The sequence below is a fragment of the Oncorhynchus nerka genome, linkage group LG5, assembly GCF_034236695.1.
Source record: "Oncorhynchus nerka isolate Pitt River linkage group LG5, Oner_Uvic_2.0, whole genome shotgun sequence".
NCBI classification, from domain to species: domain Eukaryota; kingdom Metazoa; phylum Chordata; class Actinopteri; order Salmoniformes; family Salmonidae; genus Oncorhynchus; species Oncorhynchus nerka.
The window spans coordinates 33,713,170-33,729,179 of NC_088400.1; the positions used below are offsets into that span (position 1 = coordinate 33,713,170).

At 43.0% G+C, this 16,010-nt stretch overlaps 5 protein-coding genes across 5 annotated transcripts; all 5 read right to left on the reverse strand.

Moving 5' to 3' along the window:
• Positions 1 to 204: 204 nt before the first annotated feature.
• LOC115121590 (protocadherin alpha-C2-like) lies at positions 205 to 2,788 on the reverse strand. The gene has a single exon (XM_065018225.1). It carries the CDS (start codon positions 2,641 to 2,643, stop codon positions 205 to 207), a length of 2,439 nt encoding a protein of 812 aa, XP_064874297.1. The 5' UTR covers positions 2,644 to 2,788.
• Positions 2,789 to 3,076: 288 nt separating this feature from the next.
• LOC115121589 (protocadherin beta-16-like) lies at positions 3,077 to 5,700 on the reverse strand. Its single transcript, XM_065018226.1, has one exon. The coding sequence runs from the start codon at positions 5,567 to 5,569 to the stop codon at positions 3,077 to 3,079; it is 2,493 nt and encodes an 830-aa protein (XP_064874298.1). The 5' UTR covers positions 5,570 to 5,700.
• A 508-nt stretch (positions 5,701 to 6,208) lies between these two features.
• On the reverse strand, positions 6,209 to 8,778 carry LOC135571728 (protocadherin alpha-C2-like). The gene has a single exon (XM_065018227.1). It carries the CDS (start codon positions 8,633 to 8,635, stop codon positions 6,209 to 6,211), a length of 2,427 nt encoding a protein of 808 aa, XP_064874299.1. The 5' UTR covers positions 8,636 to 8,778.
• A 487-nt stretch (positions 8,779 to 9,265) lies between these two features.
• LOC135571689 (protocadherin beta-16-like) lies at positions 9,266 to 11,784 on the reverse strand. The gene has a single exon (XM_065018186.1). The coding sequence runs from the start codon at positions 11,726 to 11,728 to the stop codon at positions 9,266 to 9,268; it is 2,463 nt and encodes an 820-aa protein (XP_064874258.1). The 5' UTR covers positions 11,729 to 11,784.
• Positions 11,785 to 12,367: 583 nt separating this feature from the next.
• Positions 12,368 to 14,896, reverse strand: LOC115116363 (protocadherin alpha-C2-like). Its single transcript, XM_029644846.2, has one exon. It carries the CDS (start codon positions 14,774 to 14,776, stop codon positions 12,368 to 12,370), a length of 2,409 nt encoding a protein of 802 aa, XP_029500706.2. The 5' UTR covers positions 14,777 to 14,896.
• Between the last annotated feature and the right edge of the window lie 1,114 nt (positions 14,897 to 16,010).

Sequence of the window (16,010 nt, forward strand, 5' to 3'; positions counted from 1 at the left end):
AGACCTCATAGTATTACTGTATTACCAGTTAATTAAAAGTGTGCACATATAGATAGAAAATGAGGTGTCAAGTATATAAATTCAAACGTTTACATCTCAGCAACAAGGAAAACATGTCAGAGCAAAGAAGTTCCAACATTTAAGGTTGTATAAAATGGAGTAAGAATCTACCTGGGGAACACACACTGACAAAGTTATAGCAAATTATGTTGAATTCGAGGTGAAGATATTTCTTACCTGCAGAGTAGAGGCTGCTGATTCGCTGGTCTCTGTCAGGCCAGTGCTCCTTGGTAAACTGGACACGATGTATCTGGAGCCCGCCTTTGGCACAGGCTGTCTGACTACCAGCTTTCCTTTCCTGGTCTCTGCTAGAAACATACTGTACCAGTAGGCATCGTTGGAGACCAGAGTGGAATCTGCGATGGTTGAGTTCCTATCACTGATCACGCTGTTCCTACTGGGAGGAGCCGCTTTGCTGGGCATCGGTTTCTGACACTTCAGCACACAGGTGACCAATATGGTGATCAATAACAGAAAGGACACCGAGCCCAAGCCGATCACCAAATAGAGGTTTAAGTCTGAAAATATGTCATATTCTAGAGGCACTTCAGTCATGTCAGAGTAGGTTTTAACGGCAGTCTCCACTGTTGACAGCTTGATGGTAACTGTAGCAGACAGAGCAGGTTCCCCGTTGTCCTTGGCGATGACAACCAGCCGTTGATGACGCGGATCTCTGTAACTGAACATTCTCATGGTCCGGATATCTCCATTGTATTGGTCCAGACTGAATAAGGTGGCGTCAGTAACCTGTAGAAACTGGTATGTAATCCGAGAGTTCTGGACCGAGTCCGTGTCTATGGCTATCACCTTGGCGACCAGGGATCCTTTATCGGTGGATCTGGGAATCTTTTCCTCCACCACGGAGCCGTGCACGCGCCACGGAGAGACTATGACCGGGGTGTTGTCGTTCTGATCAACAATGATGATGTGGACAGTCACATTACTGCTGAGCGGAGGAACACCAGAGTCTCTGGCCTCAATGTGGAAAAGGAATTCTTTCTCTATCTCATAGTCAAACGTCTTTAGTGCGTAAAGATGACCGTTCTCCGGATTGATGGAAAACAGCATGGAAATGGAGGTGTTCACTATCTCCTTCTCTATGATGAAATAAACTAGATACTGGTTTTCATGGAGGTCTGGATCAAACGCAGTGAGGGAACTTAGCAAGGCCCCAGGCGCGTTATTCTCCATAACGGGCATAGTGTAGAACGACTGGGGGAACTGTGGAACGTTGTCGTTAACGTCTAGTAGTTCTAAAGTCATCGTTTCATTGTCAGATAGCGGAGGGGAACCCCTGTCTGTTACGGTAAAAGTTATGTCATATTCTGGGACCTTCTCACGGTCGAGAGGTTCTGATACTACTAACTCATAATAGTTATCGGAAGACTCTCTTAGTGCAAAAGGTAATTCATCCGTAATATGGATATCGACAATACCATTTTCACCTGAATCTTTATCGCTGACACTGACAACTGCTATCACCGTGTCTACCGCTATATCCTCCTTTATGGGACTTTGATATGATTTGATTGATATTTCAGGATGATTGTCATTCATATCCGTCACTAGAATAGTTATTTTACACTGACCTGACAACGAGTTGGTCCCCTTATCAGTTGCTATGACTTCCATATCATATATCCTGAAGTCTTCATAATTGATCATTTCTTTCACCGTTATTTCGCCGTTATTAGGGTTTAAACTGAACGTTTCTTGAGTTTTCTCTGATGTATAGAGGCTATATGAATATAATATTTCCGAATTGGTTCCCTCATCTATGTCAGTTGCATTCAGTGTAACCACAAGACTTCCAATTGGAAAGTTTTCCATCACATTGATGGTGTAGCTTTCTTTATCAAATTGAGGGGCGTTGTCATTCGTATCTAGAACGCGAACAATGATGTTGGCTGTGCCTGTGCGCGCGGGGACTCCGCCGTCTACAGCCGTGAGTATTAGATTATGAACCTCCTGCTCCTCTCGGTCTAAAGCCTTTTTCAGAATCAAATCAGCAAACTTTGACCCGTCTCGTCCGGCCTGAATTTCTATATTGAAATGATCACTTTCTCTTAGATGGTAGGTTTTCACAGAATTAGTGCCAACGTCAGGATCCACGGCATTGTTCATTGAGAATCGTTCTCCTATTGCAGTTGACTCGGATATATCCAAATGCATTTCGTCTCTTCGAAAATAAGGTGAATTGTCGTTGATATCCATGATTTCTAGCTCAATATTAAACATTCGTAATGGGTTTTCAATTGTAGCGTCCAGTTTAAGAAAGCAATTGGTTTTAGAGCTGCATAGATGTTCTCTATCCATTTTCTGTAAAATGTAAAGCTCTCCAGTTTCTTTGTTAACCTCCATATATTTTTTATTGGCGACAACATCCAATCGCATCTTGCGCCTATTCAATGTTTTCACATCCAGTCCCAAATCAGTAGCTAAATTGGCAACAACGGAGCCTTCCTCCATTTCCTCTGGAATAGAATAATGGGTTACGGCAGACGCCGTGTTCATGGTGGTAGAGAGAAGAAGAAAGACCGGTACGTACCTTCTCCACCGTTGAACGAGGCAATGCGACTCCATCGCTTGATTGTTGTTATCCGTGGGTAATGCAATACAAAAATCGGGACCTGCTGATGATGATTTGAGAAGCCAAACGAGTCGACTATTGTACCGATGTGTATTTTAGATCATCGTTTTCCAGCGATGGATTCAGCACCAGGTAGATGTCCACATACATTGCTTTGCTTTCTTCGCTGTGACGAACTGTCCTGGCAACTGTTACTTAACTGAAGAGTGCCTTTTATTGGTGAGCAGCGACACTTTGCGCATTTTACCAGCATTCACACATGCGAATTAAAACCTTGCAGGCAAGTTTTAATTGCCTAAAATAGGTAGAATAGAAGAGAGAGTAGGCCTGTGCTCAGTTTTTTTCTTCGGTGATCATACTTGTTCACAACTACCCCAATATTATATGCATCAATGTCTCACCATGCCTTCACTTTGTACCCTGGTTTTACACGAAGAGATCCAGCACATTATTGTCAAAGCGATTGATTATAAGTAATTTGGTTAAAACAGATGGAGATTGTTTTCTTACCTGCAGAGTAGAGGCTGCTGAGTCGCTGGTCTCTGTCAGGCCGGTGCTCCTGGGTAAACTGGACACAATGTATCTGGAGCCCGCCTTTGGCACAGGCTGTCTGACTACCAGCTTTCCTTTCCTGGTCTCTGCTAGAAACATACTGTACCAGTAAGCATCGTTGGAGACCAGGGTGGAATCTGCGATGGTCGAGTTCCTCTCGCTGATCACGCTGTTCCTACTAGGAGGAGCCGCTTTGCTGGGCATCGGTTTCTGACACTTCAGCACACAGGTGACCAATATGGTGATCAATAACAGAAAGGACACCGAGCCCAAGCCGATCACCAAATACAGGTTTAAGTCTGAAAATATGTCATATTCTAGAGGCACTTCAGTCATGTCAGAGTAGGCTTTAACGGCAGTCTCCACTGTTGACAGCTTGATGGTAACTGTAGCAGACAGAGAAGGTTCCCCGTTGTCCTTGGCGATGACAACCAGCCGTTGATGACGCGGATCTCTGTAACTGAACATTCTCATGGTCCGGATATCTCCATTGTATTGGTCCAGACTGAATAAGGTGGCGTCAGTAACCTGTAGAAACTGGTATGTAATCCGAGAGTTCTGGACCGAGTCCGTGTCTATGGCTATCACCTTGGAGACCAGGGATCCTTTATCGGTGGATCTGGGAATCTTTTCCTCCACCACGGAGCCGTGCACGCGCCACGGAGAGACTATGACCGGGGTGTTGTCGTTCTGATCAACAATGATGATGTGGACAGTCACATTACTGCTGAGTGGAGGAACACCAGAGTCTCTGGCCTCAATGTGGAAAAGGAACTCTTTCTCTATCTCATAGTCAAACGTCTTTAGTGCGTAAAGATGACCGTTCTCCGGATTGATGGAAAACAGCATGGAAATGGAGGTGTTCACTATTTCCTTCTCTATGATGAAATAAACTAGATACTGGTTTTCATGGAGGTCTGGATCAAACGCAGTGAGGGAACTTAGCAAGGCCCCAGGCGCGTTATTCTCCATAACGGGCATAGTGTAGAACGACTGGGGGAACTGTGGAACGTTGTCGTTAACGTCTAGTAGTTCTAAAGTCATCGTTTCATTGTCAGATAGCGGAGGGGAACCCCTGTCTGTTACGGTAAAAGTTATGTCATATTCTGGGACCTTCTCACGGTCGAGAGGTTCTGATACTACTAACTCATAATAGTTATCGGAAGACTCTCTTAGTGCAAAAGGTAATTCATCCGTAATATGGATATCGACAATACCATTTTCACCTGAATCTTTATCGCTGACACTGACAACTGCTATCACCGTGTCTACGGCTATATCCTCCTTTATGGGACTTTGATATGATTTGATTGATATTTCAGGATGATTGTCATTCATATCCGTCACTAGAATAGTTATTTTACACTGACCTGACAACGAGTTGGTCCCCTTATCAGTTGCTATGACTTCCATATCATATATCCTGAAGTCTTCATAATTGATCATTTCCTTTACAGTTATCTCACCGCTATCAGGATTTAATTTGAACGTGCCCTGTGTCTTTTCTGATGTATAAAGACTGTATGAGTATATTACTTCTGCATTTGACCCTTCGTCTAAGTCTGTTGCGTTTAACTTCACTACAAGATTTCCGATTGGGGAGTTCTCCGGTACGTTTATACGAAAGCTTTCCTTTTCAAAATAAGGGGCGTTGTCATTTGTATCTAACACATGAACAATGATGCTGGCTGTACCGGAGCGCGTGGGTACCCCGCTGTCTACAGCCGTGAGTATTAGATTTTGAAACGCCTGCTTCTCTCGATCTAAAGCCTTTTTCAGAATCAAATCAGCAAACTTCGATCCGTCTCTTCCAGTCTGAATTTCAATACCAAAATGGTGGCTTTCGCTAAGATGATAGGTTTTCACCGAGTTCGCACCAATATCAGGGTCAACTGCATTGCTTAAAGAGAATCGCTCACCTAACGGTGTCGACTCGGATATATCTAAATGTATCGTATCTCTTCGAAATTGTGGCGCATTATCATTGATATCCATTATTTCTAACTCTATGTTAAATATCCTCAGTGGGTTCTCAAGGACAACTTCCATTTTTAGAAAACAAGTAGCTGTCTTCATGTTGCAAAGCAGTTCCCTGTCTATCTTCTCAGCGATATACATTTCTCCTGTGTCCTTATTTACCTCCACATATTTCTTATTAGCTATGGCATCTAACCGTATCTTGCGGTTGCTTAAGGTTTTCATGTCCAGTCCCAAATCAGTGGCTAGATTAGCAACAATAGAGCCTTCCTCCATTTCTTCGGGAATAGAATAATGGGTAACGGCAGAGGCCATGTTCAGGACTGCAGAGAAAAGAAGAAAGACCGAGACGTACCTCCTCGAGGGCTGAATGATCCGATGTACATCCATTGTTTCAAATGATTGCTTACCATGCGCTGCGCAAAATAGAAAACGTGAGGATTGTGATAATATGGAAATAGTCAACCGTTTGGGAGTAGAAGCGAGACGGGTTTCAGATAATCCTTTGTCAAAGAGATGGTTTCAGAACCAGGGAGCTGTCCATATATAAAAAAATACCTTGCTTTCCTCCTTGTTACAAACTGTCATTGCGACTCTTACATCACAAGAGGTGTGTTTTATTGGTGAGCAGCGACACTTTGTGCATTTACCAGCATTTACACATCTCTACATTGAAAACGGTCCACTTTTTTTGTTGTCTATGAATGGTGTATAATGAGAAAGAAAAGTTTACGTCGTTATTTTTAATAAATTGTTTTTAAAGGGCATGGGAATATATATATATTGTCCATTTCGCTATGTTTGTCAAATATAATGTTGCCATCATTTTTATAAACATTGCATGGCATTGTATAGTTTAAACGTTTGGTAGAGGGAGTAAAGCTTTATCAGTTTGTTGTTTTGGTCATTCTTGTTGCTCACAGCTACCCCTTATCAGATTTTATTTTTGTACCATATCACGCCCTAAATGATGGCTTTTACGCATTATGATTATCAAAAAAAGGATGTAGGTGATATGTTTAAAACAGATTAAGATTGTTTTCTTACCTGCAGAGTAGAGGCTGCTGATTCGCTGGTCTCTGTCAGGCCCGTGCTCCTGGGTAAACTGGACACAATGTATCTGGAGCCCGCCTTTGGCACAGGCTGTCTGACTACCAGCTTTCCTTTCCTGGTCTCTGCTAGAAACATACTGTACCAGTAGGCATCGTTGGAGACCAGAGTCGAATCTGCGATGGTCGAGTTCCTATCACTGATCACGCTGTTCCTACTGGGAGGAGCCGCTTTGCTGGGCATCGGTTTCTGACACTTCAGCACACAGGTGACCAATATGGTGATCAATAACAGAAAGGACACCGAGCCCAAGCCGATCACCAAATAGAGGTTTAAGTCTGAAAATATGTCATATTCTAGAGGCACTTCAGTCATGTCAGAGTAGGTTTTAACGGCAGTCTCCACTGTTGACAGCTTGATGGTAACTGTAGCAGACAGAGCAGGCTCCCCGTTGTCCTTGGCGATGACAACCAGCCGTTGATGACGCGGATCTCTGTAACTGAACATTCTCATGGTCCGGATATCTCCATTGTATTGGTCCAGACTGAATAAGGTGGCGTCAGTAACCTGTAGAAACTGGTATGTAATCCGAGAGTTCTGGACCGAGTCCGTGTCTATGGCTATCACCTTGGAGACCAGGGATCCTTTATCAGTGGATCTGGGAATCTTTTCCTCCACCACGGAGCCGTGCACGCGCCACGGAGAGACTATGACCGGGGTGTTGTCGTTCTGATCAACAATGATGATGTGGACAGTCACATTACTGCTGAGCGGAGGAACACCAGAGTCTCTGGCCTCAATGTGGAAAAGAAACTCTTTCTCTATCTCATAGTCAAACGTCTTTAGTGCGTAAAGATGACCGTTCTCCGGATTGATGGAAAACAGCATGGAAATGGAGGTGTTCACTATCTCCTTCTCTATGATGAAATAAACTAGATACTGGTTTTCATGGAGGTCTGGATCAAACGCAGTGAGGGAACTTAGCAAGGCCCCAGGCGCGTTATTCTCCATAACGGGCATAGTGTAGAACGACTGGGGGAACTGTGGAACGTTGTCGTTAACGTCTAGTAGTTCTAAAGTCATCGTTTCATTGTCAGATAGCGGAGGGGAACCCCTGTCTGTTACGGTAAAAGTTATGTCATATTCTGGGACCTTCTCACGGTCGAGAGGTTCTGATACTACTAACTCATAACAGTTATTGGAAGACTCTCTTAGTGCAAAAGGTAATTCATCCGCAATATGGATATCGACAATACCATTTTCCCCTGAATCTTTATCGCTGACACTGACAACTGCTATCACCGTGTCTACGGCTATATCCTCCTTTATGGGACTTTGATATGATTTGATTGATATTTCAGGATGATTGTCATTCATATCCGTCACTAGAATAGTTATTTTACACTGACCTGACAACGAGTTGGTCCCCTTATCAGTTGCTATGACTTCCATATCATAGATCCTGAAGTCTTCATAATTGATCATTTCTTTCACCGTTATTTCTCCGTTATTAGGGTTTAAACTGAACGTTTCATGTGTTTTCTCTGATGTATACAAACTATATGAATATACTATTACCGAATTGGTTCCCTCATCTAAGTCTGTTGCATTCGGTTTCACCACAAGACTTCCGATTGGAGAGTTTTCCATTATTTCTATATTGTAGCTTTCTTTGTCAAATTTAGGGGCGTTGTCGTTTGTATCCAGCACTCGAACAATTATGTTGGCTGTGCCCGAACGCGCTTGTACTCCGCCATCTACAGCGGTGAGTATTAGATGATGAACCTCCTGCTGCTCGCGGTCTAAAGCTGTCTGCAAAATTAGATCAGCAAATTTTGACCCATCTCTCCCGGTCTGAATTTCTAAAGTAAAATGATTACTTTCGCTCAGGTGGTAGGTTTTAACAGAATTGTCTCCGACATCAGGGTCTATGGCATTGTTCAAAGAGAAGCGCTCTCCAACTGCAGTTGACTCCGATATATCCAAATGCATTTTATCCCTTCGAAAATGAGGTGCATTGTCGTTGATATCCATGATTTCTAGTTCGATATTAAACATTCGTATTGGGTTTTCAATTGTAACATCCAATTTAAGGAAGCAAGATGCCGTTTTGATGGGGCAAAACAATTCTCTGTCCATCTTCTCTAAAATGTACAGCTCCCCCGTGTCTTTGTTAATCTGCAAATACTTCTTATTTCCAACAACATCTAACCGTATCTCCCGTTTACTCAAAGTGTTTACATCTAGTCCCAAATCAGCAGCTAAATTAGCAACAACGGAGCCTTCCTCCATTTCTTCGGGAATAGTATAATGGGTAACGGCAGACACGACGTTCAGGGCAGCAGAGAAAATAAGAAAAACCGAGACATACCTTCTCCATGGCTGTCCGCGTCTGTGCGCCTCCATTGTTGTCTTTGTAAACTCTGTTTACAAGAAAGTAATCTCAAACACAATGTCAACCAGCAGAAAACATAGGTAAATTACAATATCGCAAGGCCTTAAGCGTTTTAGAGCGAACAGAGCAGAATAATATATTTGTTGACGGATTCAGCACCAGGAGTAGGTTACACTGCCTTCCTAATGACGAACTGTCATGGCGACCACTGCATCACAAACGTATGTGTTTAGCTAGTAAACAGCGACGCTTTGCGCATATTACGAGCTTGTACATATCTACTGCTGTCAATGTTGTTGGGCTGTCTTCGCAATATAGCTGAATGTCGACGCAAATAAGAAAACATCTGGAGCACTATTGCCTGTAAGATTTTTATCGATATCAAGATTGAAACAAGACCAAGGTAGCTGGTGGGATTTCATTTGTTTTGCCGAACATATCTTTGAATTTATATTAGACCTGAAAGGTAGGCATATTAACACGATGACCCCAGAAGTGTCTTCCATTGAATGACGAAGAAAAAAGGCATTTACGCATAAGGTGAATGCGTAAAGAGTCACACACGGACAAATACCACTGGTCACAGAGGTCAATTCAACGTCTTTTCCACGTTGGTTTATGTGGAAACAAGGTTGATTCAGCTAGTCGGCTATAGAAACATTTGAGAAGATCTGAAATGAATGATCAAGTCTTACCTGCAGAGTAGAGGCTGCTGAGTCGCTGGTCTCTGTCAGGCCGGTGCTCCTGGGTAAACTGGACACAATGTATCTGGAGCCCGCCTTTGGCACAGGCTGTCTGACTACCAGCTTTCCTTTTCTGGTCTCTGCTAGAAACATACTGTACCAGTAGGCATCGTTGGAGACCAGAGTGGAATCTGCGATGGTCGAGTTCCCCTCGCTGATCACGCTGTTCCTACTGGGAGGAGCCGCTTTGCTGGGCATCGGTTTCTGACACTTCAGCACACAGGTGACCAATATGGTGATCAATAACAGAAAGGACACCGAGCCCAAGCCGATCACCAAATACAGGTTTAAGTCTGAAAATATGTCATATTCTAGAGGCACTTCAGTCATGTCAGAGTAGGCTTTAACGGCAGTCTCCACTGTTGACAGCTTGATGGTAACTGTAGCAGACAGAGCAGGTTCTCCGTTGTCCTTGGCGATGACAACCAGCCGTTGATGACGCGGATCTCTGTAACTGAACATTCTCATGGTCCGGATATCTCCATTGTATTGGTCCAGACTGAACAAGGTGGCGTCAGTAACCTGTAGAAACTGGTATGTAATCCGAGAGTTCTGGACCGAGTCCGTGTCTATGGCTATCACCTTGGAGACCAGGGATCCTTTATCGGTGGATCTGGGAATCTTTTCCTCCACCACGGAGCCGTGCACGCGCCACGGAGAGACTATGACCGGGGTGTTGTCGTTCTGATCAACAATGATGATGTGGACAGTCACATTACTGCTGAGCGGAGGAACACCGGAGTCTCTGGCCTCAATGTGGAAAAGGAACTCTTTCTCTATCTCATAGTCAAACGTCTTTAGTGCGTAAAGATGACCGTTCTCCGGATTGATGGAAAACAGCATGGAAATGGAGGTGTTCACTATCTCCTTCTCTATGATGAAATAAACTAGATACTGGTTTTCATGGAGGTCTGGATCAAACGCAGTGAGGGAACTTAGCAAGGCCCCAGGCGCGTTATTCTCCATAACGGGCATAGTGTAGAACGACTGGGGGAACTGTGGAACGTTGTCGTTAACGTCTAGTAGTTCTAAAGTCATCGTTTCATTGTCAGATAGCGGAGGGGAACCCCTGTCTGTTACGGTAAAAGTTATGTCATATTCTGGGACCTTCTCACGGTCGAGAGGTTCTGATACTACTAACTCATAATAGTTATCGGAAGACTCTCTTAGTGCAAAAGGTAATTCATCCGTAATATGGATATCGACAATACCATTTTCACCTGAATCTTTATCGCTGACACTGACAACTGCTATCACCGTGTCTACGGCTATATCCTCCTTTATGGGACTTTGATATGATTTGATTGATATTTCAGGATGATTGTCATTCATATCCGTCACTAGAATAGTTATTTTACACTGACCTGACAACGAGTTGGTCCCCTTATCAGTTGCTATGACTTCCATATCATAGATCCTGAAGTCTTCATAATTGATCATTTCCTTTACAGTTATCTCACCGCTATCAGGATTTAATTTGAACGTGCCCTGTGTCTTTTCTGATGTATAAAGACTGTATGAGTATATTACTTCTGCATTTGACCCTTCGTCTAAGTCTGTTGCGTTTAACTTCACTACAAGATTTCCGATTGGGGAGTTCTCCGGTACGTTTATACGAAAGCTTTCCTTTTCAAAATAAGGGGCGTTGTCATTTGTATCTAACACATGAACAATGATGCTGGCTGTACCGGAGCGCGTGGGTACCCCGCTGTCTACAGCCGTGAGTATTAGATTTTGAAACGCCTGCTTCTCTCGATCTAAAGCCTTTTTCAGAATCAAATCAGCAAACTTCGATCCGTCTCTTCCAGTCTGAATTTCAATACCAAAATGGTGGCTTTCGCTAAGATGATAGGTTTTCACCGAGTTCGCACCAATATCAGGGTCAACTGCATTGCTTAAAGAGAATCGCTCACCTAACGGTGTCGACTCGGATATATCTAAATGTATTGTATCTCTTCGAAATTGTGGCGCATTATCATTGATATCCATTATTTCTAACTCTATGTTAAATATCCTCAGTGGGTTCTCAAGGACAACTTCCATTTTTAGAAAACAAGTAGCTGTCTTAATGTTGCAAAGCAGTTCCCTGTCTATCTTCTCAGCGATATACATTTCTCCTGTGTCCTCATTAACGTCCACATATTTCTTATTAGCTATGGTATCTAACCGTATCTTGCGGTTGCTTAAGGTTTTCATGTCCAGTCCCAAATCAGTGGCTAGATTAGCAACAATAGAGCCTTCCTCCATTTCTTCGGGAATAGAATAATGGGTAACGGCAGAGGCCATGTTCAGGACTGCAGAGAAAAGAAGAAAGACCGAGACGTACCTCCTCGAGGGCTGAATGATCCGATGTACATCCATTGTTTCAAATGATTGCTTACCATGCGCAGCGCAAAATTGAAAACGTGAGGATTGTGATAATATGGAAATAGTCAACCGTTTGGGAGTAGAAGCGAGACGGGTTTCAGATAATCCTTTGTCAAAGAGATGGTTTCAGAACCAGGGAGCTGTCCATATAAAAAAAAATACCTTGCTTTCCTCCTTGTTACAAACTGTCATTGCGACTCTTACATCACAAGAGGTGTGTTTTATTGGTGAGCAGCGACACTTTGTGCATTTACCAGCATTTACACATCTCTACATTGAAAACGGTCCACTTTTTTTGTTGTCTATGAATGGTGCATAATGAGAAAGAAATGTTTACGTCGTTATTTTTAATAAATTGTTTTTAAAGGGCATGGGAATATATATATATTGTCCATTTCGCTATGTTTGTAAAATATAATGTTGCCATCATTTTTATAAACATTGCATGGCATTGTATAGTTTAAACGTTTGGTAGAGGGAGTAAAGCTTTATCAGTTTGTTGTTTTGGTCATTCTTGTTGCTCACAGCTACCCCTTATCAGATTTTATTTTTGTACCATATCACGCCCTAAATGATGGCTTTTACGCATTATGATTATCAAAAAAAGGATGTAGGTGATATGTTTAAAACAGATTAAGATTGTTTTCTTACCTGCAGAGTAGAGGCTGCTGATTCGCTGGTCTCTGTCAGGCGGGTGCTCCTGGGTAAACTGGACACAATGTATCTGGAGCCCGCCTTTGGCACAGGCTGTCTGACTACCAGCTTTCCTTTCCTGGTCTCTGCTAGAAACATACTGTACCAGTAGGCATCGTTGGAGACCAGAGTCGAATCTGCGATGGTCGAGTTCCTATCACTGATCACGCTGTTCCTACTGGGAGGAGCCGCTTTGCTGGGCATCGGTTTCTGACACTTCAGCACACAGGTGACTAATATGGTGATCAATAACAGAAAGGACACCGAGCCCAAGCCGATCACCAAATAGAGGTTTAAGTCTGAAAATATGTCATATTCTAGAGGCACTTCAGTCATGTCAGAGTAGGCTTTAACGGCAGTCTCCACTGTTGACAGCTTGATGGTAACTGTAGCAGACAGAGCAGGCTCCCCGTTGTCCTTGGCGATGACAACCAGCCGTTGATGACGCGGATCTCTGTAACTGAACATTCTCATGGTCCGGATATCTCCATTGTATTGGTCCAGACTGAATAAGGTGGCGTCAGTAACCTGTAGAAACTGGTATGTAATCCGAGAGTTCTGGACCGAGTCCGTGTCTATGGCTATCACCTTGGAGACCAGGGATCCTTTATCGGTGGATCTGGGAATCTTTTCCTCCACCACGGAGCCGTGCACGCGCCACGGAGAGACTATGACCGGGGTGTTGTCGTTCTGATCAACAATGATGATGTGGACAGTCACATTACTGCTGAGCGGAGGAACACCAGAGTCTCTGGCCTCAATGTGGAAAAGGAACTCTTTCTCTATCTCATAGTCAAACGTCTTTAGTGCGTAAAGATTACCGTTCTCAGGATTGATGGAAAACAGCATGGAAATGGAGGTGTTCACTATCTCCTTCTCTATGATGAAATAAACTAGATACTGGTTTTCATGGAGGTCTGGATCAAACGCAGTGAGGGAACTTAGCAAGGCCCCAGGCGCGTTATTCTCCATAACGGGCATAGTGTAGAACGACTGGGGGAAGAGTGGCGCGTTGTCATTGACGTCCAACAGATGTAAAGTTATCGTTTCATTATCAGACAAGGAGGGCCTTCCTCCGTCCGTCACAACGAGCGTGATATCATATTCTGGAACTTTCTCACGATCTAATGTTTCCGAGACAATGAGCTCGTAAAGGAAGTCAGACGACTTGTCCAAAATAAATGGCACCTGTTGGTTTATAGATAGGTTCATTTTGCCATTGTCACCTGTGTCCCTGTCGCTTATACCCACGATTGCTATGACCGTCCCAACTGGAATGTTCTCATTAACTGTACTCTTATATGATTTAACGGTTATCTCTGGATAGTTGTCGTTTGTATCTGTAACGCCAACTACAATTTTACATTGACCCAATAGGGGATGCTGTCCTTTGTCCTTAGCCTCAACATGCATCTCGTAAAACTTCATATCTTCATAATCAATAGTTCCTTTCACTGTTATCTCCCCTGTGTTTGGATTCAGTGCAAATACGTATTGTGTTTTCTCTGACGTGTAAAGTGTGAATGAATACTTGATGTCTGCATTTGACCCTTCATCTAAATCTGTGGCGTTTAGCTTCATTACTAGCGTTCCAATCGCGGAGTTTTCTGTCACATTAATGGAATAAACCGAACGGTCGAATCTAGGGGCGTTGTCGTTTGTATCCAGCACTCTAACAACGATATTAGCTGTACCAGATTGCGATGGGACCCCGCCATCTACAGCCGTGAGTATTAAGTTATGAACGGCTTGCTCTTCCCGGTCTAAAGCCTTTGTCAAGACCAGGTCAACATATTTAGTACCATCACTCCCAGTCTGGATTTCTATGGTAAAATGCTCGCTAGCACTGAGCTGGTAGGTTTTGACTGTATTTATACCAACATCCGGGTCCACTGCATTAGGAAGGGAGAATTTCTCTCCTGCTGTAGCTGATTCTGAAACATCAAGCTCTATTCTGTCCCTGCGAAAATGAGGTGCGTTATCATTAATATCTGTTATTCCCAATTCTATGTTAAATATGCGTAAAGGGCTTTCAATGATAACGTCCAATTTTAAAAAACAGTCGGTAGTCTTAGTAGTACAAAGATACTCCCTGTCTATTTTCTCTACAATATACAGCTCACCTGTCTTTTTGATGACGTCCAAGAACTTCTTGCTATGGAAAATATCAAGTTTTACCTCGCGATGAGCCAGACCTGCAAGTTCCAGTCCCAAATCTGCGGCTAAATTGGCCACTACAGATCCTCTCTCCATCTCTTCGGGTATGGAATACCGCGTCACAGACAAAGCGCTGCCCCATAACGCGCAGAGCACAAAGACAGCCGAGAAAACCCTTCTCTCCCGATGCATCCTGGACGTTGAACTCCAGTCAGATTTAGCTAGACTCCTTATATTCGGATGCTATTAAGGCTTGTATAAAATCCTATATAGTAGCCTGATGTTCAGACCAGTGTTGTTGTTGTAAATTAAATAGCCATGTTTGTTTAAGCTAAACCAGGTCTGTCCTACAGCAGAGATGGATGAGAATGTCATGGCTCCCTCTAAGCAGAGCTGAGATATTTACTGGTGAACAGCGACACCATCTGGCTAACGCAGAAGGGGAGTCAGGGAGAGGCCACGGATTGTTGTGATGTTGCAGCATTGGCTACTTAAGCAAGACAGTATTGATAGATATATAAAGAATAGTAAATATTGTGCTGTATTACTAAGTAGGCTGTTGATATTCATTTTACTAAGAACGAAGGGCATGTTAACACAGTTGATGTGATAATCACTGAATAAATCAAAAAGAGTGAAATCAAAACCCCACTTATTTTTCATAGTCCTAGTCCAAATCTAATATGTATTTAGCATCTAGCCCACAATCATTATTTTATCTTCCTAGACGTTTTTATTGCATATAGTTGTATGTTTTTCAATATAACTCTGTAATGAAAGCGCAATACAAATTACATTTATTATTATTAAATCTGGCACCAAATCCATGTGATTGAAATTATCTGACTTCCATTCACTGATTATGACATCACCAGAGATGTTTTTTTGAATGAAATACCTTTTTGCTGTCTAGAATCTTATAATATGACGCAACAATAGACCATTGGCTTGAATTTCAGCACTGCGCCAGTGGACAGCTCCCGGAGAACACGTCATAATCACAAGCTAGGGTTCCATCCAATTTGTGATAGATTTTCAAAAATCTGCCTAAAACAATATGCGCATTTCCCCACTAGAGATGTGTTTCCATTGAACTGACTTATTGCGGATTAAAGACTGTGCATGATGACATTGTGCACCGGATGAAAAATACAAGTTAAATGGGTTTCCATCGCATTTTCAACTCTACTGATGGTTTTGTCACAAAAACGGTTGCATTAAATAGAAAACATGCCCACTCTGGTCTAGGCACGTGCGCTCCAGCTGACACCTTGCAGATACAGTGCTGGTAGGCTACTTGCATAATGAGATTATTATGGATAAGAGCTATTCAAATGTTTTTTTAAATAATAGTTGTCAAACGGCAGCCAAGCATCGATCATCATGTCACCAGAATAAGATATTTATTGGCAAGGAGCATCAAGCT

Excerpts from the sequence above, each read along its gene's own strand:
- LOC115116363 (XM_029644846.2), bottom strand. The coding sequence starts at position 14,776 with ATGCATCGGGAGAGAAGGGTTTTCTCGGCTGTCTTTGTGCTCTGCGCG.
- LOC135571689 (XM_065018186.1), bottom strand. The coding sequence starts at position 11,728 with ATGGATGTACATCGGATCATTCAGCCCTCGAGGAGGTACGTCTCGGTC.
- LOC115121590 (XM_065018225.1), bottom strand. The coding sequence starts at position 2,643 with ATGGAGTCGCATTGCCTCGTTCAACGGTGGAGAAGGTACGTACCGGTC.
- LOC115121589 (XM_065018226.1), bottom strand. The coding sequence starts at position 5,569 with ATGGATGTACATCGGATCATTCAGCCCTCGAGGAGGTACGTCTCGGTC.
- LOC135571728 (XM_065018227.1), bottom strand. The coding sequence starts at position 8,635 with ATGGAGGCGCACAGACGCGGACAGCCATGGAGAAGGTATGTCTCGGTT.